This window comes from Pagrus major, chromosome 21, assembly GCF_040436345.1.
Source record: "Pagrus major chromosome 21, Pma_NU_1.0".
NCBI lineage: Eukaryota > Metazoa > Chordata > Actinopteri > Spariformes > Sparidae > Pagrus > Pagrus major.
The window spans coordinates 12699563-12724902 of record NC_133235.1 but is presented as its reverse complement, the minus strand read 5'-3'; the positions used below and the strand labels follow the sequence as shown (position 1 = coordinate 12724902).

The following is a 25340-nucleotide window of genomic DNA, read 5'->3' as shown; positions in this document are numbered from 1 at the left end:
TGTTAATGTTAATCTACCGAATTCTGCCTTTACCACAGTGGAAATCCTGCTTTTTTAAATTCAGTGATTTTATGATTTAGTCAGGGATTAAACATTAACTTTAGGAGCTCAGTTGTCAGGGTTTCTTTTTCAGTTATGAACTGACAGGCCTTTGATTTCACTCTCTCTACATTTTACTACTTTCTAAATGATAAGAAACATTATCATTATTTAGATTTTTGAGCATTTAGTCCAAATTAACAGATTTTTTTTATTTTTTTTTAAAATCCTCCACTGTTTGTTGGTACGTTGTGAAAAACGAGAAGCTGTGTTGAGCCACGTAGGCCCATCAATCACGTCCCCAATCTGCATGACAGCTCCAACTTATATCTCCACTATTAAATAGGAAAACGTTTTGTTGCGTGCGCCACCTGGTCAAAACCAAATATTTTCACACACGCATTGTTAACATACCCATATAACAAATGACATTATGGTGCCATAAACCTCCATGTGAAGGAAGTCAGGAGAAATGGCGTCACTTTTATGACAGCAGAGGCGCAGCAATAAGCAGCGTGTCCACATGGCGTTTTCACTGGGAAAAGCTGGGTGTGATTTGTTTGAAGCCTGCAGAGGTTGAACATCAGCAGCTCTAAATCTTCAAGGATCTGATTTGCACACATCTCACCACAGATTGTGCACATACAGTAAGAAGAGCTGGGTTAAATCACACAAAAGGACAGGAGCTTTTGTTTTAAAGTTATCCCAATCAGTTTTATTTATGGAAAACAAACATTCACACATTTATTTCATTCAGTCTGATATCCTCTAGAGTGTATATTTATTATATTTGTCCATATCTGGTTGTGTGTGTGTGTGTGTATGTGTCAGTGTGTCTGGGTTTTAAACAGCCGGACTAAGTTCAGAAGGTCCTGCTCCTGTAGGCCAAGCTCCTCCATCAGCGTGTTCAAATACGCTACTGATGCTGGCGTCTCCAAGGCTTGTCGCACCACCGGAGACACCTCCGACAACCTGAAACACAAAATCATACAATCATCACACATTGTCTGACCAGGATACACTGTAAAAACATATTTACAGGCATAAATACAGGTTTTATGACTTATTCATAAAAAAAATAATTTGGAAAGTAATCTTTTTCAATAAATCTTCTTAAATGAAAAAAATCCAGAATAACACAATTGTACAACATGACATACCAGACACCATAATAAGAATCAAACATTCACATGCTCATAAATATAAGTACATTTTAATACATACAAGAACACACTTTACCATTAAAACTGTCTTTAAACAGAAAAGCTGCATCTTTAATAGATAAAGTTAAGTTATCATTTAGATCTTATTCAAGACAGGATACACTTCACTATGGTACACAGTGCTGACCTGACCGTTCATGCCACTCTAAAAGTAAACAGGTGAACTGAGTCATCTGGATAACTTTGCTGAGTAAAACATAGATTTGAGGGGGTTATAGTTTCACTCAGCACTGTTTATCAGATAACTCAGCAAATCTGCTCACTGCTTACATGACTGTGTTTACACGCACATTGGTGTCCTGGATTTAAATCTTATCTTGTACATGACGTTTATATGGAGCATAATAAACCTGGTATTTCATCTTCCTGTACATATGATCATAACAGTATCCAGGTTCTGATTTTTCTGCCTGTGTGCAGCCTTGCTTTGATTCTTCAACATCTCAGCCGCTTAACCAGGATCAGGTGTTTATGTGTCCAGGTTTCTAAAAACACCAGTGAGGGCCACGTTAGCCTAATGCACAATCAGCTTTTGTATTTGCATGTATACTTTGCATTTTATGTATATTATGTACAATAGTCATTATTATTACACTATTTATTTCTTTTTAATCACTTTACTTTGCCATACCTGCAAAATTATTCACCTTACAGTTGCATATCCTCTACAATAATGACAGCTCTCTGCAGTAGTTCTGCTGGCTAGAGATCACTTCACTGCTGTGTTTTTCTTGTATTCGTGTGTGTATTGGTGTTGTATGTGTCATGTAAGCTACTGGAGGCCTAAATTTCCCTCAGGATCAATAAGTATCCATCTATCTCTTTATGCTTGTATGTGAAAGACGCCATGAAAACCAGAATCATCCCATAATTTCTGAACTTCACGTAAAAACCTGACAGAATGAGATGAGACAAATTACTAGAGCCTGATATCGGCACATTTATGTTGTTGGATATGCACAATATGTGAAAAAAAAGATCCTTGGGGTAATTTATAAATATTACATTCCCAGTAAACTTTATTATTTCAATCTGCTGATATTATTTTGGGCAATAAAGTTTGAGCTAGAAAATATCCTACCTTCATTAAGGTTATAATTTTCAGTTTTCAGTAGTTTATAGAGGTGCAGATACAACTTTAGGATTGTCTTGGAGTCTGTACTCGGTGGTGCTACTGGTGAAACAGTTGCAACAAAGGCTGGACATTATACATTTCATGAAGGTGTTTATTTATGGCAGGGTTGTTGTTTTCACTGCATATTTTAGTTGCTGTAGCTAATAAACTGGCACCTGAAGAAACTAACGATTATTTTTATCTATTAATCGTCTATAAAATGTCAAAAAATGCTCATCAGTTTCTCATAGCTCAAAGTGATGTCTTCAAATCACTTCTTTTGTCCAACAAACAAAACAAAACCTCTTCATTTACTGTCGTAAATGACATTGTGTTTGACATTTTTGCTTTAAAAATCACTAAAACGATTAATCTCAAAATAGTCAGCGATTTATTTTCTTTTGATCAACTAATTGAGAAATCATCGTCGCTCTATTTATGATCTATTAAATCAGCACAGATAACACCCCTATGTAAAGAGTGTTTACCACCCGTCTTAAACCCACTGTGTGCAACCTTTGGGCTGATCTCCGTCACCTCTCCCCTCCTCCCTCCCCTTCTACCTGTCCTGTCTACCTGTGTGGAGGTGCACTGCTGGTTAATCTCCGGTTCACCCCGGGGTCTAGTGTTGCAGGGGGGCATCCATTATTCAGCTGGCCTCAACAAAGGAGGCCAGACTAGCTCCACAGCTGCCGTGCAGCAGATAGATAAGACAGCACACCAAATTATTCATGATGGAGGAATGGCAGGATGGACAGGCTTGAAGTGAAATGGGAACTAATGAAATCATAGAGCACCAGTGGGACATGGGATGAAAAGAAAAGGGCTGATTATCACAGACGGATCACATAAAAGCTAACTGTCAAAAATGGCTTAACATGCAAGTCAGTTACACAAAATCAAATCTTAAAATCAGTGGTTTTAAACATTTATCTCTTAACATCCACGGTCAATATTACAAGAGACATAAACTCACGTGAAAATTAGAGTGTGTAGGAAACAAATCTAGTCTCTTCTTCACCAGAAAAGTATTTTATCACAACATGTTTTAATTTTTTCATTCCTGATAATAACTGTGCATGTGAGGGATAATTATGTAAAATCAGAGTTATCTATTCCTAGATGTAAGACTCTGACAAACATAATTTAGCTGAAAAACTCCACAACGGATGGAAGTCAAACACTCACATTTACAACCTAATAAATTTTTAGTGATTCTGTCTGAGGGAAGAGTTTACAGTCACAAGGCGCCCTCGCTTTATGAGTTAAAGATCTGTGTCACCTACTGCCCCTCAAGCTTCACAACATTTACTGTATTCTTTTGTTAAGCTCACAATGGAAGTTATGATATTGGTGCAAACTGACCTGGGGCCACTCAGGGAGTCATAAATCAGAGTCAGTCGGGCATCAGGTGATAGTTTTCCCAGCCGGGGCAGTTTAAAGTGCTCATTTTGCTTGGATGTATACAGAGGAAATATTGTGTGTGTGTGTGTGTGTTTAACTTGAGAGTGTACAGGGCTGTCCGTGTGTGCCTTCTGTCCCGCATCACGGATCTGGAGAGGGGCAATCAGGTGGAGATAAGGCCATGAGGCGTCTGTGTGTACTTAGACGGGAGCAGCACGGAACTGTCCGTGAACTGCCAGCAACACACACACGCACACACACACACACACACACACACACACACAAACCATATGGCATGGACTTAAAACAATGCACACCATACAGCGTCTTGTCAAATGCACCTTGAAGCTTTGAAGCTGAAAGTGAATCCAAGTCACAGTTGGGAAATGTAATTGTTTTCCTCTTTGAATGAAAAACATGATAGTTATGTAAAACTGCACCAAGCTGTTGCTTTGATTTGAGCACAGAATCAATCTGTTGATGAAACAGTAAATTATAGCACAACACTAAAGTGATGTCAGTTTTAGTTCAGTTATGTATATGTGGACTATTTTCTCAACCATTGCATGAAGTTTGGCTGCTGTTTATTATGTTTATCTCATCCTTTTTACGCTGCAATTGATTTTTTTTTTTAAAACAGTGAAGTCATGTACTCACACAGAAACAGTTCACACATTTAGGCAGTGAAGAAAATTGGTTTTGAGTTTGCTGACAGGGTGTTTTTCCTGGAAAACAATGGTTTTTAATTTTCTTGACATAGATTGTCACATTCACACACAGACACACACTATAAACTTACAGATGAAGGAGCATGACGGCGATCAGGGTCCACTCTGGAGATTTGTGGATGATGTTAGTGTTGGTGAACCTGTAGTGGTAAGAAAACAGAGTGAGCAACAGGTCAGTCACAACTTAAAGATTTTGTCTTTGTGTTGCAAATAAATCCAACAACAGAACATACGTGAAGACACACATAACAATAGGTAGGAGCAACCTTCTCTATGCAGGTGTCAAAAATCTCCTGATTCTGATTATAAGTAAACTAGGAAAACAAAATGTGCACAAGGCCAGACCAACCACCACAAACACTGGCTGCATCAATAGTGCAGTGATGTATGTTTGTGTGACAGCGCTGTGTATATTCTTTGGTTTCAGCCTCTCGTCAGCGGGGCCTCTGACAGCAGAAAGAGAATTCCTGGAAGCAAGGCTCTGGAGGTGTTACTCACTACACAGTGATTTAATAGCACTCCTGTTGAAAACATCCTAAGCAGCCAATGTGAACACAGAGCACGTCTATGACAGGAAACGTTCAATGTGGGCCAAGTTTGAAAGATGTTTTTAACTACCATACAAGTACTGGGCAAAGAAAATATTTATTACATTATGATACAATGTGATTATATGTTTCTTCCCCAAAACTACATAGTGCACCTTTAAACTCACTTGGATCCGAAATCTAGGATCCAGATCAAAGTGTACTCATCCATAGATTCCAGCCACCTAAATATGCCAGATTTTTTTCATCTAGATCCATGCATTAGTCCCTGAGAAATTAACGAAAATGTTGAAAATCGCCCTATCTCGCAATGTTTAAGAAAGTGACCAACCGACAAACAAATGGACACAGTTGAAAACCTCCTTGGCAGAGGTAACAACAAGGGGCAGAAATTAAAGTCCCTTGCTCCACCCACACGTGTTTTCACTTGTTTTTTATGATGTGATTCAGTTGCTCAGAACCTTGGGGATGTGTATTGAGCGAGCTCGATTAACATCTCACTGACTCTCCTGTCAGTTTTGTCAATGTAAATGAAGCAGGTGTAAATAATAAAATGAAGGATGGCTGAATTCCGTTTAGCTGCTTTAGTTTCAGGGACCTGGTGTTGTCCATGCTGCCTCACTGGGGAATTTTAAAAGAACTGAAGTGGTAACACCTGTGACAAATGTCATGACACTGGGTGATATTGCATCAAAAAGCCTCATGTACAATAAAAATTGGTATTGATATGACAGAAAAGCACATGCCAAAAATTACCTATCAACAAATACATGTGTACTGACACATCATGGATGTGGTGAGCCAAAAAGCTTCCGTCACAGCAGACATTTTGACGTGTCAGAGCAGGGCAAAGCACAGGTGTAACTCATCACATTAATGATGGCTGTGTTACATTAAGTGTCCCAGTAAGCCAGCATGCACAACAACAAGGTCCTGGAACTAAAGCACCAAAATGCAATACACCCATAATTCATATTTTTAACTTAGCCTGTGTTTTTCATGTGCTATGACATGTCAAAATGAAAATAAGGCTGTGAAGAAAAGAATATATACAGTTAATAAAACTCCTGTCGTTGTCATGTTTTGTGTTGGCCTGTAGGGGGCACCAGAGTTCATCATCAAATCTTTCCACACTGTTGTGGAATTTAAATAAAATCTGTTTGTTGATTATAAGTTTAAACACTCAGTGCAGTATGACAAGTTTCAGTGGGCAAAATGTTGCAGTAACTTTGTTAATGTCACTACCATCTAAGAATAAAGCCTTTATCCTGCAATGTACAATATAAGGACATGACAGAATCATGAAATAGCTCTCAAGAAGGCTTAAAAACTCTAAGTTGGGGTTTACCTTACATATTTCTAACTAAAGTCGTGGTACATCCTTGTCTCATGAACATAACAAAATGTATCTACTGTAAATGCTGCAGACATGTTGCAGCAGTGAAGAAGTTTACCGTCATTCTGTAGGATGCAGAAATCAGGCGAAGCTATTGGCTCTGGGACTGTACCTTTAAATGTGTTGATGTGAAGGACAATTTTTGTGACTTTATAGTGAGTTTATAGTGTAGTCAGTATGTTAAAATCGAACCGTGTGTGTGTAACTGTGTGACCTTAGCAAGCAGGCCTGCAGAGAGGAGTGTGTACTTGTGCTGCACTGACCTGAATGTCCTGACCAGGTTGTTCAGGTCAGTGGAGACATCACTCATGTTGAGACGCAGAGGACCGATGATGTTTTTGAGGCTGCAGGACACAGAGACAAAAGATGAGGGACAGAGAGACAAACACAACAGAATTATTTCTGTTGATAAATTTGTCCTATCAAGGGGAGCTAAGATGGTTTGAACAGAAACAATTAATACTTTGCATGTGAATTTAAATTTATTGACAACAGTGCTGATAAAAACAATACATAATTCTGTAAATGTATGACCAGCAGCTTCTTTAGCACAGCGCCCACACATTAATAAGCTCATGACTACATAATAAACTGTTACCAGTTACCATCAAAAGAAAATCAACTGCCAACTATTTCTATAATTGATTAATCGTTAGTAATTTTTCAAGCAAAAATGTCAATAATTTGCTTCTTAAATGTCAGATTTTGCTGCTTAATCAGTCTAAAGTCTAATCTAACTGTGACTAAAGCTGCAACGATTAGTCGATTAATTAATAAATTGATCAAAAGAAAATTAGTTTCAGTCATAGACTAATCAATTAATCATGCAGTAATCTGTAGATTAATCATTAAAAAGGAAATAATCACTAGATGCAGCCCTGATTGCAGGCAAAGCAGCAAATAGGACATATGTTCAAAGCTGAAATTGCACAAAAATGAATTAAAAAAGGTTTTTGGATATAAACGTGCATAGGTGTCAAATAAAATCTGCATAAAAATCTGCAAAGATATTCAGAGATACACGTTTACTCAGACACACAAATGAAAGCACACACACCAGCTAGTGAGCTTCTCCACAGTGATCCGTTTCTGGATGAGGTGCTGAGCATGAGAGTCAACGAGGGGCAGAACTGGATCCTTCGCACTCTGGTCCTGGACTGTCACCTGGTGGGGAAACAATCGAGATGTGTGAGAGAACATAAACATTACCGTCTCCCTGTGATTCACGACCATCCTCTTTTCTCTTTCTCCTCCACTCACCTCGTCTCCCTGTGGCTCCTCAGACACAATCCAAGTCCCCTTATAAAACTGCTTGACTCTTAGCTCTAGCTGCTGGCTCTCCTTCCGCAGCGTCTCGTAGTCTGGAGCTGCAGCTGACACTCTCTTCTGCACCCCGCCATCGACCCCTTCTGCATCCTCATTAGTCACCTCATCATCCAGGTCATCTTCATCCAGTTCCTCCTCTTTTTCTTTGACATCAGCTGAAGGAGAGCTTAGTGAGTGTCCAGCGCCATACAGAAACTTCAGGGTCGCATCAGTGCTCCATTCCTTTAATGTTGTCCTCAGCCACTCGAGGAAATTCAGTTGGATGGAATCGGGTTTGACTCCAGCAGCAGTGTGGTTCTTGAGTAGATCTCGGAGCCCCGCTGCGCCTCTCTTGCTCATGCCCACCTGGGTGATGTTGAGGTTGGTCAATGCCGTGTTGTGGCTGTCCTGATTGGGGTTGATCGGAGTTGAAGAAGGCAGATGTTTGCTTTCTGTTGAGGGGTTTGAGTGTTGACATTGTGGAGGAGTAAGTACTTCTGCTTGCGTTGCTGTTGAGTCAACAGGCAGGGGAGCAGTGTGAGGGACTGTCTCAGATAAACTGCACAAATTCAGCTTGGATGTAGCCTCTTCCACAGTGGGTTCCTCAGGCTTCTCTAACACCTGCTCCTTGTTAGGTTTGTCTGTGTCTAATGACGCTTTGGGTTTATCTGCGTCAGCTCCTGTTCCTGTTTTACATGAAACTGAATCCTGTCCATTCATATCTTCTCCCAATCTTCCCTCCATCTCTGCATCGTCACTTCGATGGCCCCCAACTTCCTCTTTATCTCCCTTGCTCCTCTGTGTCTTCCCTCTCTTCGTCTTCCCTCGTTCACCTTTGTGGTCTTCATCTGTCCGTTTAGGCAGGTCGCCCCAGTGCACCCTGGGTCCCTGCCGCTGGGAGACAACGCTGGAAACGAACTCCTGCTCCTGTTCAATGTCGCTGCTTTCACTGTGGCTGAGGTCGGCTGCTGCAGAATGCTGCTGAGAGCTGTGAGGGTCTTCGCTTTGAGCAGCCAGTGGGTCTTCGATGTCCTTTTCTTGTAGACGCCTCTGCGACAGCAACACCTCCTCACCAGAGCTCCCACTGGACACACATGGGTTGAACTGAATTAGTCCATTTATTAGAAAAACTATATTGTTTATCAAAAAATTGCAAGATGTATCCATTAGATAGTTGAATCAGCTATTTAAAAATACATTAAAATATTCACTTTGGAACATAAACACATGAGCTAATACATACCCATCTCCTTTCTTCATCAATTTAATTTCTTGAGGACTGTCAGTGGGAAAGAACGTCAACACAAAGTCTGAATATGTAAAACAAGATCAAATTCAATGATCAGTTCATAGTTGTGAGACGGAAACAGTACACATACCTCTCATGCTGCCTGAGCCAAAGAGGTGTGTTCGATATTTGCAGCTCAAACTCTTTGGAGGCTTTGTAGCAGAAGTTACTACAGAAACACTAATCACAAGAGGGAGATGCACATATAATATTTATTATGACTGTTTCTTTAACAATAAATGGGTTTATGTGTAAAATGGAATTTGTTTAATCCACACGTAGCAGCACTTACCTTGCGCTCAGTGATGTCATAAACTTTGTTCGTCTTAGTTGAAATTTTATACTTTTGAGTCGGGACCTAAGAAATGAACAGTAGCACTGAGTTTGAGAGAACATATTAGAAGCATAAAATATGAGACACAAGAACATTTATTGCTTGTATAGGACTGTAAACACTGATACAAAGGGTCTTACCTTGCCCAGTTTATTTGGACATAGGGGATAACCACACAGTTTAGCAATGAATCGCTCCTCTATAGCATCTTTGTAGTTAGCAGGAGTAATGAGTCTTGCCTGTGAAGAGACGAGAAAACACCCATCATAGAGACTTGTCAAAGCTGAACCTCAACAGTGAAAAAAAATACTATAATTAAGATTCTCTTCATATTTATTCCCATGGTTTTCAGGTTAATAAAAAAAATGCAAATGTGAGAATTTACTGCTTCCACTAGGTCTTAAAAAGCCTGAAAAAACATTAAAATATCAATATTTCACAGGGGAAATGACATGTAGGCTGGAGTAACAGCAGACCTCTGCTGAGAAAAAAAAACTACTTCACATTGTCTTGAAAAGAAATCTAAGAGGTGAGAGAGGATAGAATTTAAATCTTAATTAAAAATGTTATCATATCATCTCACCGCTTCATCCACATCTTCATTATTTTCCTCATTATAATTGTTAATTTATGTAAAACAACCCATGTTGTTTGGTTAGAAATTGTGTCAACATGGGAAACATCTAACTAGTCAGGATGGAAACAGCCAATCAAGTTGACAGGATCAGTATTAGAATGGCTAGGCAGTGATACAAAAGCACAAGAACCAGGTTAATGACAGGAAGAAATAACACAGGAACAGACAGGCGTGAAAGAAAATTCACTGTCTAGTCTGACTGCAGACCAAAGACAACCTCACATCTCAATCATAGTGTCCAGAAGAAGTCTCAAATATGTTAAAAGATTTAGGGAAAGGCTGTGACCTGAGGCTTCAGTTTGGTCTGCTGCAAAAGTGAACTCTGTGATACATACACAATCAACCAGGAAGTCTTCAGCGACACTGTCCTCCAGGAGACGCTCCACCACATTCACGGCTCTTTTCTCCAGCTCCAACTTCTCCCTTAACTTCTCCTTTACCAACTCCCTCCTGAAACAAGATGTAATACGCACATTAGGAGAAAATCTCAGACGGTATATAATCTCATATCACAATAACACAATATATTATATATATTGGCCAGTGACTTTTATGTATCATTCCATGTTATGATGTCCTATCACATGTACATTTTCAATTTGATCTTTTGTTTACAAAGCAGTTTGAGCTACTCTAAGCATCTTTGGTTAACCAAACCAAGTTATCCCTGGACTAGCTTTTTCAAAATAGCGTCCCCTATACTGTTTGTTCTTTATTTTCTGTACAAAATGGATTCAAGTCAAGTAAGATAAATATTCTACAGCCAAACTACAGTCTTTGTTAAGTATGAGTGTATGAAATGATCCATTAGCTGGACAGTATTAATGAAACAACTCTAGCATCTTGAGAAAAGATGCCCGTTCACACCTTCTTGCTTCTTCTTCAGCTGTCAGTGCCTTGACGCGTTTCCCACCTGCCACACAAACAACAACATGGTTAAAATGCTAACAGGACTGTTAAATGTCTCCCATTAATATGAGACCAGTTAGTTACTGGTTAGCAGTCAATGAGCCACTAGCTCCAGAAAGTACCAGAGTATGACTCTGAAACATGTTTAAACTCCGTTTTGACCACCGTAAGGCTGCAACAATATTCGGAAAACCTAATACTAACATGAAATAACAATTTATTAATATAAACTAACCTTTTTTAGAGGCTTTAGCGGAGTCTTTGCTCCTTCTTCTCTCCTCTACCTCCATGCTGTTTGTTTCTGCTTCAACTCTGACCGATGACGTATTTCATTCTACGGCGAGCCCAACAGGACAATCCAGCCGTTAGCACTGTCACCGGGTAGCGCGTGGTACTTTCACCGGGCTGTTATGGACACGTAGTTAGTGACTGAGGTGGGTTATCTACCTCCCCACTCTCCTGTTTATCACTTTCATATTCGGCTACAGTCTGAACTGTTTGTGACTGTGTTTGAAGAGCTAGTTAGCACAAGACAATGTTTGTTTCCTGTCCGACGGCTAAGCTAATTCAGAATAAAAGACTAGCATTCATTGTGCTCTCCTCTGTTTACAGCAGACTGTCTGACCTTAACCGTATCATACCTGAACCACTCGATTATCAGGTAGTGTAATGTGCTTTATTTTGACATGAAGTCTCCTGTCTGTTTAGGAGGACTGCTGTGTGAAGATAAAGTCCACCTGAAGACTGCAGCGATGGCTCTGGAGCAGCTCAGTGATGTGGTCCAGAGATGTGTGAGTACTTCAGGTGACAGGAGGTGGTTCAGTAAACCACAGCCAGCCCTTTACATACATGCACACCTCACACATCATCATCACCACCCATGTCTGGTTTACTTACACACATGAAATCCAGTACAAACATTTGGTACAAGTCACTATCTGAATGTATTCATACAGTGAGAAATAATGGTTCCCCTTCACTAAACACAACACTGGCCTCAGTCAGCTCCATCAGCTGAGTGAAATAACATGCATCACAATTTCCCAGATCCCAAACTGACCTCTTCAGCTTAATTGTTTATGTCCAACCAATGGTCCAAAACCTCAAATGTATTCAATCCTTTGAAATAAAAGAAGCAAATACTTGTGGTTGAAAACAGGCAGTTTTACCTTAAGAAACATTGTTGATTAATTGTCAAGTTTCAATTTGTTTGTTTGTAATTTGTCTGTTTTTTTTTTCTCTTTTTTCACCCCTTTCTTTGTCTCTCTCTCATGCAGCAAGCCCTCCCTGATGACAGCTACACCACCGAGGATCATGACGTCTTCACGATCGCAGGTCGGACCTGCATCGAGGAGGGAAACAGCGCACAGGTCCTCAGTATTGTCCTGGATGAAAAGAATCAGGTATGTAGCTCAAAACTGAGCCCTGTTTCGACAAGACTCCTACATAACTGTTGTTGTTGCACTGTATAACCCTCCTCTACCCGGCTCTCTGTAGGACATCGTGAGATGTATGGGTTGGAATCTGCTGACGCCCTTGATTCAGGTTCTGCTGAAGAAAGAAGACAAGCACCTTTCTCAGTGCCTGGCAGTTTTCAACCACCTGCTGAAGGTCTGTTCATGTCAAGAATGCATTGATCTGATTCAGTGATGATGACAGGATTTGATATAAAATAAAACATTAGTCATAATTTAATGAATCTAGCAGTTTGTTGCGATAAAAATGTTCTTTTAAGGCTTTGTTGTGGTTTTCCAGACCTGCAGACCTAAAGAGCTGCTGATTGGTCTGTTGGAGCAGCTGGAGCAGGATGACCCTTACTCCACAGCAGAGAGCCTCCACCTGCTGTTGAACCCTCTACAGAAAGGTAAATAACATCTCTTTAAATATATACTTGAGTGTATTTGTCAACATGTCAACTCAAACGGTGTCACCTCATCTGTCGTCCTCTCAGTGCTACTGTGTCTGGGCAGCAGTAAGGCGTCGTCTCTGGGCATGACCCTGTCCTCTGTGCTGGACCAAGTGACCAAACTGCCTCTACCTCACACAAAGGAGCAAGAGGAGGATGACGTCTTCTTTCTTTGTCGCTGCTGCACCGATCTGACCGACTTTGTTAGACCCTTTGTCCAGGAGGCCAGGCAAAACACCCTGAACAGTAAGGCACAATATGAGAGCGGGGACAAGATGGCGGGTGAACAGGACAGGGCGAAAGAGGACGAGCTGCGGACAGAACTGCTGAAGTTGTGAGTGAGAAATCTGAAATATGAAGTATATGAAGCCTGATACTAATGTCAGGGCTGACTCCTCATATTTTCCTGTTCTGCAGCTGTATGAAGACTCTGAGTCACCCTCTGCTGGAGGTACAACTCAAGGATCCAGACACTCTGGCTGTGTCTCCCCTCAGGAATTTTGCCACAGAGATTTTGGTATGCATGCACCATAAAGAGCTGATGCTATTCTGTAACTTTTGTGTAAATGTTGTGTTGGGTCCTGCAGTTTTGACTGCTTTCTACTCATGTTTGGGCCTGTTAGATGTTGTGTTAATGGTGGGTTTGTTTCTCTTGTGTGTTTTATACAGAACAGTCTCAGCGCTATTGGAGAGCCCCTCCCCGGTCTGGTGTACCAACCTCTGTTGAAGAGAAAACAGGTTCCAGGTTTTCTGGAGGAGGAGGTGCGTTATCCCAAAGAGTCTTTAGCCAGCCTGGCTCACCTTGTATTTGTCCATCACTTGGCTGCAGATACATTCCCCAGTGTTTTCAGGTAAGTTAGAAAACAATATGAGTTTCTTCAAATGTAGCTTTAGATGAGCACAGCACAGTGCTGATGAGGATTCATACTGTATTCAGAATTAAATGTTAATCCTGTTGACTCTCTGTGTTTACAGTCCTGTGTTTTCTCTGCGGTGTAATATGGAGCACATTTGCCTCCTCCTGTCCAGGTGAATACATCATACAGTGTTATTGTATCTGTTTTGGGTTTTTTAGGTGCACATGATACAACATATATAATGGCAGAGTTTGGCAAACAGCTGCTGACATCTGAATAGTTGTAGTATATGTCATTTTTGTTGGATAAAATTCATAAAAAGTTTTAAATTGAAAAAGAGCATTTTTTAAAAGGCATTTTTTAAAGGCCATTGAAACCTTGCTTCGAAAAAATGATTAAAAACAAAACAAAAAATCTTTGTCCTCTCTCATCATTAAACATTACGTTAGGGATTCTGGATGAAAATCGTTCCCAGATATTAAATAAATTAAATTATATACAATTATTCTGTTAGGTAAAATATTTATATTTAAAGCTCAATCAAGAACACATTTGAATTTAAGTTTTTTTATAAATATGTTGCAAGGCAATTATTTTTGGAAAAGATAATTTGCGACTAACCTTTTACAAAGTAGCACAACACTATAAAAAGGCAGAAAATATGCTTTAGTGAAGACTTTCACAATTGTCCTAATGAATTTGTCTTTTTATGGTGAGCTGGGATTGTTGTTATATATATTTATTTATATGAACTACTGAAGGGATCCTACTGAAATTTTTATTTTAATATTTATTATTTTATGTTAACTTTCTTGAACTTTTTTGTTGTCCAACTGTCTCTCTGTCCTTTTGTGTGGATATATTGTATGTCATCGTATCGTCGTGTTTATTTGTTCTTGCCTGAATCAGATTAAAACATACAGTATGACTACCGTACAGGATAAACAAAGACTTGGATTCAGTGGTTAATGTTCAGTGTGCGTTGTGCATTTAAGCTGAACCACTCATAATGTATTTCTCAATCACATTTTATTGACAGAACTGACGAGTCCAGGATTCAGAAAGGACTGGTGAGTTAAACTGGAGTGTTGAGTTCAAGATGAGGGCTTTTATATTTTTGCAACATTCTGGATATTTGTGTTGTGTGTTCCAAATATTTCTCACCTGATAAAGTCACAAAAGAGAGAATTTACTGTGAAGTACAACACTGTTTTAGTTATTTTGAAGAACCATCTGATAAAATGTTGTGAAAACATTCTTGGGTGATATAGAGTAGCTCATACTCTACTGAGAGTCCTTAGAACTATTTTAACACCAATTTCCTAAATTCATCTCAACAGATTTGAACATTTATTTACAAGACAGGAATAATGAGCCACTGTATCAGGCCCATGAGTTTGTAAGCACTCTTTACTCGCTCAAAAAAATGCTTGATTGTTTGACTTGTACCTCTAAGGGTGCAAATAATAAAAGTTCAGACACTCAGGACACTTCAGACTCAGCCTTCGTCACTGTAAACAATGCTTCGTTAGCCTCAGCTGAACTTAGGCATAGCTGTGCTTTTAGCTTAACGCTAACCGACAGACTGACAGACGTCTCCATCCCTAGATCCACGCAAGCAGAGGCATCAAGTGTAATTTTGTCAACTGACTGAGTGTTGGAACATCTTGTGTGACGTTTGTGTGTTTGCCGTCACACAGGAGCTGTATGAGAAGAGTCTGGTGCGGTTGGAGGATGGCAGTCTGCCTGCAGATCTGCTGGAAATCAGAACCCTCCTCACAGTCCCTCAGGTGAGCACAGTTATTCAGGCAAACCTCAGCTTGTACTCTGCTGTGACTCTCACAATGTCATGCTTTTACTGGCATGCATTTTATTAGGGTTGTTCCCAAACTGGCACTTTAACATACTGGTATCACTTTACCTTACACTATGTTAAGAGACAAATATTTTTTATTGTATCACAAATGGATCACACATCTTTTTTAGTGAACATGCTTTTGTGGAAAAGAATTAAACAAAGTTGAATAAGGTAATCATAAATCACCATGTCCCCCTGCATGAATAAAGGATAAATAAATGGTGGGCAACTCCCTGCTATTCTTAAGTTTTAAATTCGTAGTATCTATATACATCTGATCTGGAAAAAATCCAAATAAAATCAGGAAATCAGTACCGGACTTTACATTATCAGGCTTTTTTAAGTCACTCATGTGAGGATACAACTTGTCCTGTGTGTTTATATCCCTCTCCTCAATAAAATCCTGTATCCTCCGATCCCTAATCAGAACATATTTGAATTGTATGTCGTGCTTAGTCACTGATTTCTCCGTTTGTTTGCAGAACTTGGTGAAGGTCATGACGATATGTACAAGATATGATCTGGTAAGTCTTCACATTTGTAGATAATTTTGCACAAATGTAACATTAGCTTCTGTCAAAGTGTGTTTTTATGTAGGCGAGATTTTAATGCCATAAATAATTGACTGTGAGTTTTTTTTTTTAAATAGATCGACTGTATTTACGCATATGCTTTTTTGTCAACAGCGAACCAGAGGTCTGAAGGTGTTCCAGCTGAGCATTGATAAGTTTAACACTGAAGCAAAGTATCATTTCTTCCAGTAAGCTCTACCTTTCCTCCTTAAAAGTCATCAGAAATGTCTTTCTGTTCCAGCCTCCAGTGTATTGACTCTTACTTGTCGCCTTGTTTCAGGTACATGCTAAAAACCAGCAGTCACTCAGGAGTCGAAGGCTACGTCATCAAAAACATCAAGAATCAGATCGCCTTTGCCCTGCAGGTGAGATGAGCGTTTGAATTTCTTGGTGGGCTGTCAACTCTGCCGCCATTTTCACAGGCTTTGATGGAGTAACTAAGAGCTAAATAACAGTGTCGGCACAGAGTGTGGGTTGTAACTAAAGCTCTTTTGTAAACCAAGTAAAAATGAGTCCATTTCTGTCTTCAGGCAGGTAACAGTAACACCTGGTTTGAGGGAGTTCACCTGCTACCTTTGCTGCGTAAAGTTTTCATTCTGCCAGACGGCCCAGAGACCGACCTCTTGCAGTACCTGGACAGGTCAGCACGCATCAAATGACACCCCACCCATCTATTTTCTATAGACCTTATCTCAGGGGCGCTCGGGACTGGAACCAAAGCATGCAGTAGGCGAAAGACAGGGTACATGAACGAGTTGTCAGTCTCTCACTGTTAAAGATAAATATCAGCCAAACTTAAAATTAAAGGATAATAAGTTGGCTTCTTAAACTCCTTTTTAGTGTTGGCGTAAACAATCCAAACTCACTCACTTAAATAAAAAAAAATCAGAAACAATGGGTAAATGGACAGAGTCAGGATTGTCTTTTCAAGGCACTATTTCCAAGGACTTCTTTTTTGTTTAAACAGGATTATGGAGTCTCTGAACCTGCTGCGTTACCTCATCATCAGAGACAAAGTGACAGAGAACCAGGTGAGTATTACTGCAGGAGTATTGATCCGATCCAGTAAATATCAGGGCGCCCTTCCAGCTAAAACACCAGAAGCAGTGGCAGTGAATGATGGTTTGATTGATTTTTTTTGTGTGATTAAGTTACCTGCCAGGAAACATTTTCCCAGAGTGTGTCAGTTAACTCCACTCCTCATATTTTTCTGCTGCTGTTTCGATCTTGCAGACGGGGATCTGGACCGAGCTGTATAAAATAGAAGATACGTTCATGAAGCCGCTACGTGTTGGAGTGAACATGTCGAGAGCTCATTATGAGAGGGAGCTCCACAACACCATGGAGAGCAAAAGGAGCAAGGCCAAAGGTCAGATCAACACTCACATGTCTCTATATATTACAGTTTCACCTGTAATAACCGCCTGTGAAAGTACAAAAAGTTACATATATTGGAGTATATAAAATGTGAAATCCACATATTTTGTAGTAAATCTGACTTCATTTTTACATACTTTGGTATTTGTTTAGATAGATAAATAAAGTCCTCTTTATCATGTGTGTCTTCCACAGAGGAGTCGGTGCTCTCTGTGTCCGTTGGTGACGAGAAGCTGCCAAACATGACGTCAGAGTCACAGATTCAGGTCAGTCTCATATTCATGTGACAATCAAACAGCACTTGATTGTGTTTTTGTGCTGCGCTGACCTGGTTGAATGTGAATGTGTTCTTTCAGGCTCTGCACTCAGCCCTGCACACGTTCGACATGATCGAGAGTGTGTTGGTGCGCATAGAGGAGCTCACCGAAGTGAAGGAGAATCTTTAGACTCCCCAAGTTCTGCCAACAGAGATCCTCATCGTCTCAGGGCGTAAAAAAGAAAGCCTTCAGGTGTTCAAGCTGTTAACGTGTTTTGTATAAAGAATATGTAGCATCAGTTAATGATGCGTTATTTCAAACGGTTAACAAATCAAACACTGTTAAGTGTTATTTTGTGTTTCAAGTTGTTTTCAGCAGCAGTATTTAGAACTAAGTGTAACTTTAAAATGTTGAGTACAGTGTCTATAAAACATCCAGGAGATTGTATCACTTCTGTAATAAATAAAAAACTTTTGTACACACAGGTTATATAAAGCTGCTGTGCTGTTTATTCTAATAAGTGGAATATTTGCTACGAGGTTTGGTAAATTTTGAATAGTAATCAGACAAGTTAATGAAGTTATTCATTACTTTAACACCAAAGTAATAACATCTACCAAACTATAAGTAAAGAGTAATAAACATTACATTTACATCAACTGTGAATTATTACTGTTTCATTATTGTTGAATGGTTCTTTTTTTACTACTTTCAGTGAACTTTAAGGGCAGTCCTCTTTTTTTGTCAAGAAAAAAAGAACTACATCTCTGGCCATTGTTTGCTGCTTTTTGAATACATTTTTACATATCTACTATTTTAAAAGAAAAAGAAAACAATTAATTCACATTTCAATTTACTTTCACCTAAATGTGAATTGTTGTAATACCTGTATAAATGACTTTAAAGGAGATTCTAAAACTTGATTTGCTTTTCCCTTTATTAGAAAATCTAAAGTAGAGTAAATAAAGACAGCTGAAACAGACACTCATTTTCCCTCTTGACCCGTTGTCTTTCTTAAATGAGAGTTATTACAAAGTTTTTTTGTAGGAAGGAACAAACTTGACTCGAGGTGTTTCTCCAGCCTGCGGCCGTTATAATAGGACTGCTTGAGTTTGGATTTTTCTCTTTTGGTTGTCAAAAAGTACAGAACGTAAAAATTAAATGCAATACGATCATACAGTGCACAGCTGTAAGTAGCTGATTTTTCTCATTGGAGCTCAGGAAACTTCTGGGTTAAATATTTATTTCACCAAACAGTTTAAAGAATAAATACTTGAAAAAAGAAAAAAAGTCTGACTATTGACACATCAGCCAATAATCGGTCAATATAATGCCTTCATCCAATGCTTTTGCTGTCTTGGTTATAGCTGACAGTACACATCTAGAGCCCTTTAAAATGCCCATTCTCAAAGTACTTTGTACCATAGCTGCCATAAAAAACACATTTTTATTCTTTACTGTAGGCCTGTGAGCCAGCAAGTCAAAGCTGTCTTAAATGGATAGTAATATTGAAATAAATGAAGCATTTAACAGAGAAGAGAAAATTGAGAGAGAGATTTACGCCCTCACACTGAAATGTATCAGATCTCTCCTCTCTTGTTCAGGTAATTTCTCCACACAGGGATGTAAACTTTTTCCCACTTTGCTTCAAAGACCCTGTGCACGGCAGCAGAATTATTTCTCATAAAGGGACAGACTAAGTCCTCTGCAGTGAAACCTTTTAGTTGCAGCATCCAGTTTGTGCAGTCTGAACCAAAGCTCAGAAGTTCTGTTAACGTAGGAATTCTGATGCTGTTTCACAGGTCTGTGAACAGCGGGTGCTGCAGAGCCTGAGCAGCTGTGATCCTTGTGGCAGGGTTCAGGTCTAGTAGCTGGTCCAGCAGGTCGTAGGCCTCATCAGGAACTCTGTCCCAGCCTCGCTCATCTTCCTCCGCCTTATAGTCCGACTCTGAGTCGTGTTTAGTGAGCTCATTGGTTTGTGAATGTTCCTGGTGGTTTGGGAAAGTCTGACCTGCTCCATTAGCAGGACGATGTGTTGGTGTATTATCCTGGATCTCGTGACGGTGGGTGGCAGTGGAGTCTTTGTTGGCTTCAGGAAGTGGTGTGACCTCATCATCTGGTGATGGCCTCCGTCCTCTCAGCGTCTCACACAGCGTCCTGAGGTCCTGACGAGGCAGCTCCCGACTGCAGACCACTGCCTTACCTAGAAGAGTTCAACCCAGAGAAACATTCATTATCTGCACAAAGCCTTCCAAACACCACAGTAAAAAGTTATCAGAGTTCCCACACCTTCTTAAACATCAAAATTAATGACATTTAAGGACTTTCCAGACCTAATTCCCTCAAATTTAAGGACCAAACATGGCTTAGTTTGAGAAAAGGCTCAAGGTTATTTATTGTTATAGAGCTGCTTTTGTCAATCTCCAACTATTTTGATAATTGATAATAAGATGGAGTCATTTTTAAGGATAAAAAAGGTCAAAAATTCTTCCCAGCTTCTTGAATGTGAATATTTTCTGGTTTCTTTACTCTTCTTATGAAGTACTCTGAATATGTTTGGGCTCAACACCTTTCTTTCCTCTCAAAATCACAACTTTCAAGTATTTCATGGACCCAAGGGAACCCTGTTGACTTCAGTTGTGACAATGATGGTCTATGGTGATAGACTGAAGCATAGGGATCAGTCTGTGCAAGAAGAAAATACTACTACACACCAAATGCCTTGGCAGCCTGGATAGTCTCTCTGGAGCCTCGTATGGTCATGATCTGAGTGAGGGCGATCAGGTCATCACTGGCTTTGAAGAACGGGTAACGGCCGCTGAGCAGTGAGAGCAGGATCACACCAGCTGACCACACGTCTATGGCTGCAGTACAGAAGATAAGACAACGGGAGGAGTGAGAGATGAGTGAAAATGTTGTGTTTGTAAATCATGCACCAATAGTCATGGACTGAGAGACCAACCTGTTCCTTGGTTGGGACACTTAGTGAGGACTTCTGGTGCTCTGAAGCCCGGGGTTCCTGCCCTGGGAGCCACCTGCTGCTTCCTTTGAATAAAATCATCATGAATCAGTGACAGAAAAAAAACTGAAATTAAATGAATGTGTTATAAAAGAAGCTTTTAATGAGAGGTCTCTCTTTCTCTTCTGCTACCTGGACATGCAGATGTTGCAGACACGGTCAGTCTGGTAGCAGTTACAGGTGAGGCCCTGCTGCATGGCCCTCTGCGGTTTCTGACTGCTGCTCTGGCTCCTGACAGGCAGTGGGCCCCGGCTGGCTGAAGGGTACCTTCGGCTGGCTGGTTCCTCTGTTTTGCCGGACTGAACAAAAGATTTTATGAAGAAAAAACACTGAGCTAAACACCTTTAAAAGTCGAAGAAGATGAGACTGTGTCTGCAGTAACACAGATCACGAAACTACTAGAACACGTAATAAATCAGTACTATACCAAAAAAACCCTCCTTTCTTCTTTGCATTGGAAGTGTCAAAAAGCTTTCGATTATCAGTAATTAGTGGCATCTTAAGTGTGATAACTCAGTGTCCCAATACCTAATATTGGAGATGTGGAAAAGCACAAACAGGACAAGACGCACTGTGCGTAAATCTGTCTCACAGCAATCAAATACTTGGTAAAAAACTTATTTTTACAAACTTGCAATGTACCACAGATGGATTCATATTTTGTTACTGTAATGTTTATGTCACTCACTGGTATTAAATGTTGGAAGGTCAATCGTAATCAACACAGTTGTAAGGCCACTTAAGATTTACACCTCTACCTCATATTAAATGAAACCTCTAATTCTTTCAAAGCTCTACATTCCACCTGGCTTACCTCCGTCTTAATGGCAGCTTGTTTGGTGGTGGATGGAGCGGGAGTGCAGCTGTTTAGGTTCCTCTCTCCAAACACAGGCCGAGGCACTTTACGCAGTCCTGTCAAATCCTTGAGAAAGCAAACATGAAAAGCTGGATTTAGTTTAGAAAGCAGAAGACAAACACTTGAACATATTCACTAAGGAAATTCTTCACCCAACTTCAGGCTTGTGTGATTCCCAAAACCCCCCAATTCATAACCCTGCTTTCACTGGACAAAAGAAAAAGACTCCAGTAAACACCAGTAAAGGTCAAATATTGAGTGCTGACACCTTTGTGTGCTTTGTGCGAGAGGTGGTGATGGTGGTGGTGGTGACAGAACGTGCTTTTTTAACCAGTGCTTTCCGAGAGGCTGAGGAGGATGTGGTGGTGGAGGAAGAGGACGATGAGGGTGGTATGGTGGTGGACTGCTGTGGAGGCAGAGGAAGCGAGGTGGAGGCTGTGGGGGTTTTGGGAGGGATTTTAGGCTGTGCTTTGCTCCGCTGTGTGGTGTCTTGTTTCCATGTGGACCCTCCACCTTTTTGTGATGCCCTGTGCCTCACCACCTTCAGCAGCTCGATCTGTGTGTCTGCTGTGCCCTGAGCCAGGCCGAAGTCCACCAGCGCATACCTACACACAGGGCAGGGAAAATAATAGTTACTTTATGCGTTATATTTTTTTACATAAAAAAAAAAAAGTTACCAAAACATTCAGATAAAATTATACAGCTGCACTTATTCCAGAGGGGTAGGACTACTCACATTTTGCTGCTCCTGTTGTAAAGGAAATTGTTAGGCTTGATGTCTCGGTGAATGATACCAAACTGGTGGATGTGTCTCAGGGCCTTCAGCAGGTGATAGATGTACAGACGAACCTCTTCGAAGCTCATTGAGCCAATTATTTCCTGAGAAATACATTTTTTGATTGATTCACAAGTTTTAAATTACATTCTAGCAAAGAGAAACAAAAACTACATCAAGAAAGCTACTGAATTATTAACGTTTTAGGGATTACATTACACAGTGTGTCCATGATTAGCTTAACAGCAACTGATCTATGACAATGCGCATACCACAATAGCTCGATGCTCCATATAGGGCATGACAATCACCACATGGTCATCCTTCCTGAAGCAGTACGTCACACCCATCACATTCTCTTTGCCTCTGCAAAGTGGCGAGAGAAGCAAACAGAACTCATTTCAATGTCAATTTTGGACAGTTACTTCCAAGAGGCATAATTAAAACATGGATCAAACATAGAGGCGCATTCCTTGCCAAACCAGTCATCAATGTATTGAGGTGCGTGGGTTCAGCTGAATCATACAACTAAACACAAATGAAGATCCCACACACTAATTTGTTACGGCATAAAACTAACCTTGAAGGAAAGGCACCGAACAGTTATGATACTAGAGTTCTTCAATTCACTGATTTATAATTTGTGACTACACAACTCTTATACAGACTTTGTGTCAGCACTGTAACTCGTCTGTATCAAGTATAAAAATCTCTAACCCACTAACTTCAGGTCTCTAAGGGCTTTAAACAGCCAGATAACACAAACAAAAATAGAGAATACTTATTGAAAGACAACAGAGTATAAAACTTTAAAACATTTATGGAGATAGAAATCATAACCAGCAATACAACATAAGCAATACATGACGCAAAGTCTATAAATGTATTTGAAGATGTTCAACAACAGTACTGGACTCACCCAGCAACAGTGAGACACTGAAGCTCAGCAGCGATGCGTGTAGGATGGCTGGTTGGGATGAGGTGCTTCAGGGCAAACATCTCTCTCCTCCCATCCCGCATCTGAGCCTCACCCAGATACACCGAGCTGAACGTACCTGCAGCACAGATACACAAGTCATGAACACTGAGGGGAACGGGGGACCAAGGTATTTATCTTAAACAAAGTTTATGCAGTGCACGTACCTTCTCCAATTTTGTCTATGATGCGGAACACCTTGGCCAGCTGAGGAACAACTTTGTAGAGGAACTCAATGTCTATCTCCACATCCCCTGGAGGAAAGCAGAAAAAAAGGCTGTCAGATGCTGTCAGCACATTTTTTTTTAAACCCCGTACTATATTTTCTCACTCAGATCAGCAAAAACCAATATGTGTAACAGGTTCTAGAGCAAAGAGAGGTGCAAGACTGATAAAGCTTTACAGACATGCCTGTTACTGACTTTCATTTGAATTATTATATTATTCTGATTCCTATGTTACATTTGCACAAGTTGAAAAATACATAATTAAAAACAAAATCCACACTTGGAAAAACATTGACAGTGAAACTACTATCAAGGGGCTTTTTCAACCTTATATTACCCATGAACTATATCATGCTAGCATTAATAATGATACATCCATACTTAAATGTTGTGTTTTTTAAGTCATAAAACGTCCAACTTACTTGGGACTTTGCTTCTCCTGTGACCTCTGTCAGATCCAATAATACATCCATCTGTGCCGATGCGTTCAGTGCAGACAGGAGTCATCTCCATCTACACAGACAGGGAGAGATAAATGAAAAAAGGAACTTAAAGAGGCTGGAAATGTCAATGGCTTAAACATCATCATTATAAACGTCACTGTCATATAACTTCAGGAAGTAATACTGAGTCTGGCAGTGTATGTAGAGTCATATTCACCAGTAAAGTCATTGGTTATTGGCAAACTGTCGGGTAAATCTAACAGCTCATATCATTATAAGCGCTGTTTACCTTCCTCATTACAACAACACTAGCTCGCAAGCTAGTGCTAGCAACAGTCTGACAGGCTAGCTAACTACAGTTTGAGTTAAACACGAAACTCACCGCTGTAGTCAGTCGTGTAGAGCAGTAGTGTCTCAATTAAACATTTCATAAACACGCCACGCAGTCATAAGATATTGGTCCGACAACGAAAATATAACATATATACAGTTCACTCAGTGTGTGGCTGAATAAAACAACTTGTTCAGACTTTCAGGATGAAGCTTTTCCGCCAACAACAAACTCCGCGCTAAAAGTGACGTCGGACACATCTCGCGTTACATCAGCACAACTCACGCGATAACAAGCGATCTCTAACCTCCCCCACCCAGCACACTGATGACAGCTCACCTTACTTACTGTAGCTCTGTGCAGCTCACCCACACATCACGAACAACTCTTGGACACTGGAAATATGCAGTGATCCACATTTGATTGATAGATCATTAAGTGTACATTAAATAATTACCACATGAAATAAATAAACAAATAATGGCCAACGATGGATTACCTGTAGAATATTTGCTTAATGTAGAATAACATCATAAAAGAATTATAGTTTGTCCTATCACAAAAAATATTTTACTTTGTAACTGTTTCATATATGAAAGTTTTGACACAATTTGACACAATATAAAATATCTTGCACATTTGTAAATTAAATCTATCTATATTTCACATTCACTGACACAGACCAGTCTCCTGTCAACCAGTCGCTGAAGACATAAATAAATAAATAAATAAATAAATAAATACATTTAGAAATATGACGTCACTAATGGCAGCTGGGCCTTTTCTGAGTGAAAATTTTTTTCTAAGTCCTTCAGTAAAAGTTGCTCTTGTGTGAAATGTGAAAAGCTCTTGGTTACCATTAAGTGTTGTTTAGGAGGACTCCTAATGGTGAAATTGTATGGAGTATACACAATAGTTTAAAGGATGGACTTCTCATCTATTTAAACACCTTGTTGGAGCT

At 39.9% G+C, this 25340-nt stretch overlaps 3 protein-coding genes across 5 annotated transcripts; 1 reads left to right on the top strand and 2 right to left on the bottom strand.

The window, feature by feature from the left end:
• Positions 1–726: 726 nt before the first annotated feature.
• rpap2 (RNA polymerase II associated protein 2) lies at positions 727–11300 on the bottom strand. Its single transcript, XM_073491814.1, has 12 exons — positions 11161–11300; positions 10884–10929; positions 10352–10466; positions 9520–9618; positions 9338–9403; positions 9137–9225; positions 9001–9036; positions 7713–8841; positions 7510–7616; positions 6716–6796; positions 4580–4648; positions 727–1011 (listed from the first exon to the last, which is right to left on the bottom strand). Exons 1-12 carry the CDS (start codon positions 11213–11215, stop codon positions 867–869), a joined length of 2037 nt encoding a protein of 678 aa, XP_073347915.1. The 5' UTR covers positions 11216–11300; the 3' UTR covers positions 727–866.
• Positions 11257–18236, top strand: glmna (glomulin, FKBP associated protein a). The gene is made up of 19 exons (XM_073491815.1): positions 11257–11359; positions 11634–11716; positions 12203–12328; positions 12423–12536; positions 12681–12789; positions 12877–13165; positions 13249–13348; positions 13501–13682; positions 13807–13860; positions 14728–14758; positions 15389–15478; positions 16029–16070; positions 16233–16306; positions 16399–16483; positions 16649–16758; positions 17086–17149; positions 17352–17487; positions 17691–17761; positions 17852–18236. The coding sequence occupies exons 2-19, from the start codon at positions 11678–11680 to the stop codon at positions 17939–17941; spliced, it is 1806 nt and encodes a 601-aa protein (XP_073347916.1). The 5' UTR covers positions 11257–11359; positions 11634–11677; the 3' UTR covers positions 17942–18236.
• Positions 18237–18978: 742 nt separating this feature from the next.
• On the bottom strand, positions 18979–24596 carry cdc7 (cell division cycle 7 homolog (S. cerevisiae)). 3 transcript variants are annotated; one of them, XM_073491472.1, is made up of 12 exons: positions 24431–24596; positions 24028–24118; positions 23546–23632; positions 23322–23457; positions 22675–22768; positions 22364–22506; positions 21896–22232; positions 21586–21693; positions 20904–21070; positions 20715–20797; positions 20467–20616; positions 18979–19955 (listed from the first exon to the last, which is right to left on the bottom strand). In XM_073491472.1, exons 2-12 carry the CDS (start codon positions 24116–24118, stop codon positions 19549–19551), a joined length of 1803 nt encoding a protein of 600 aa, XP_073347573.1. In that variant the 5' UTR covers positions 24431–24596; the 3' UTR covers positions 18979–19548. The 3 variants fall into 3 exon arrangements, with proteins under 3 accessions (XP_073347573.1, XP_073347574.1, XP_073347576.1); XM_073491473.1 differs by having other exon boundaries at positions 19468–19955; positions 22166–22232; positions 24431–24519; XM_073491475.1 differs by having other exon boundaries at positions 19468–19955; positions 22169–22232; positions 24431–24519.
• Positions 24597–25340: the final 744 nt, after the last annotated feature.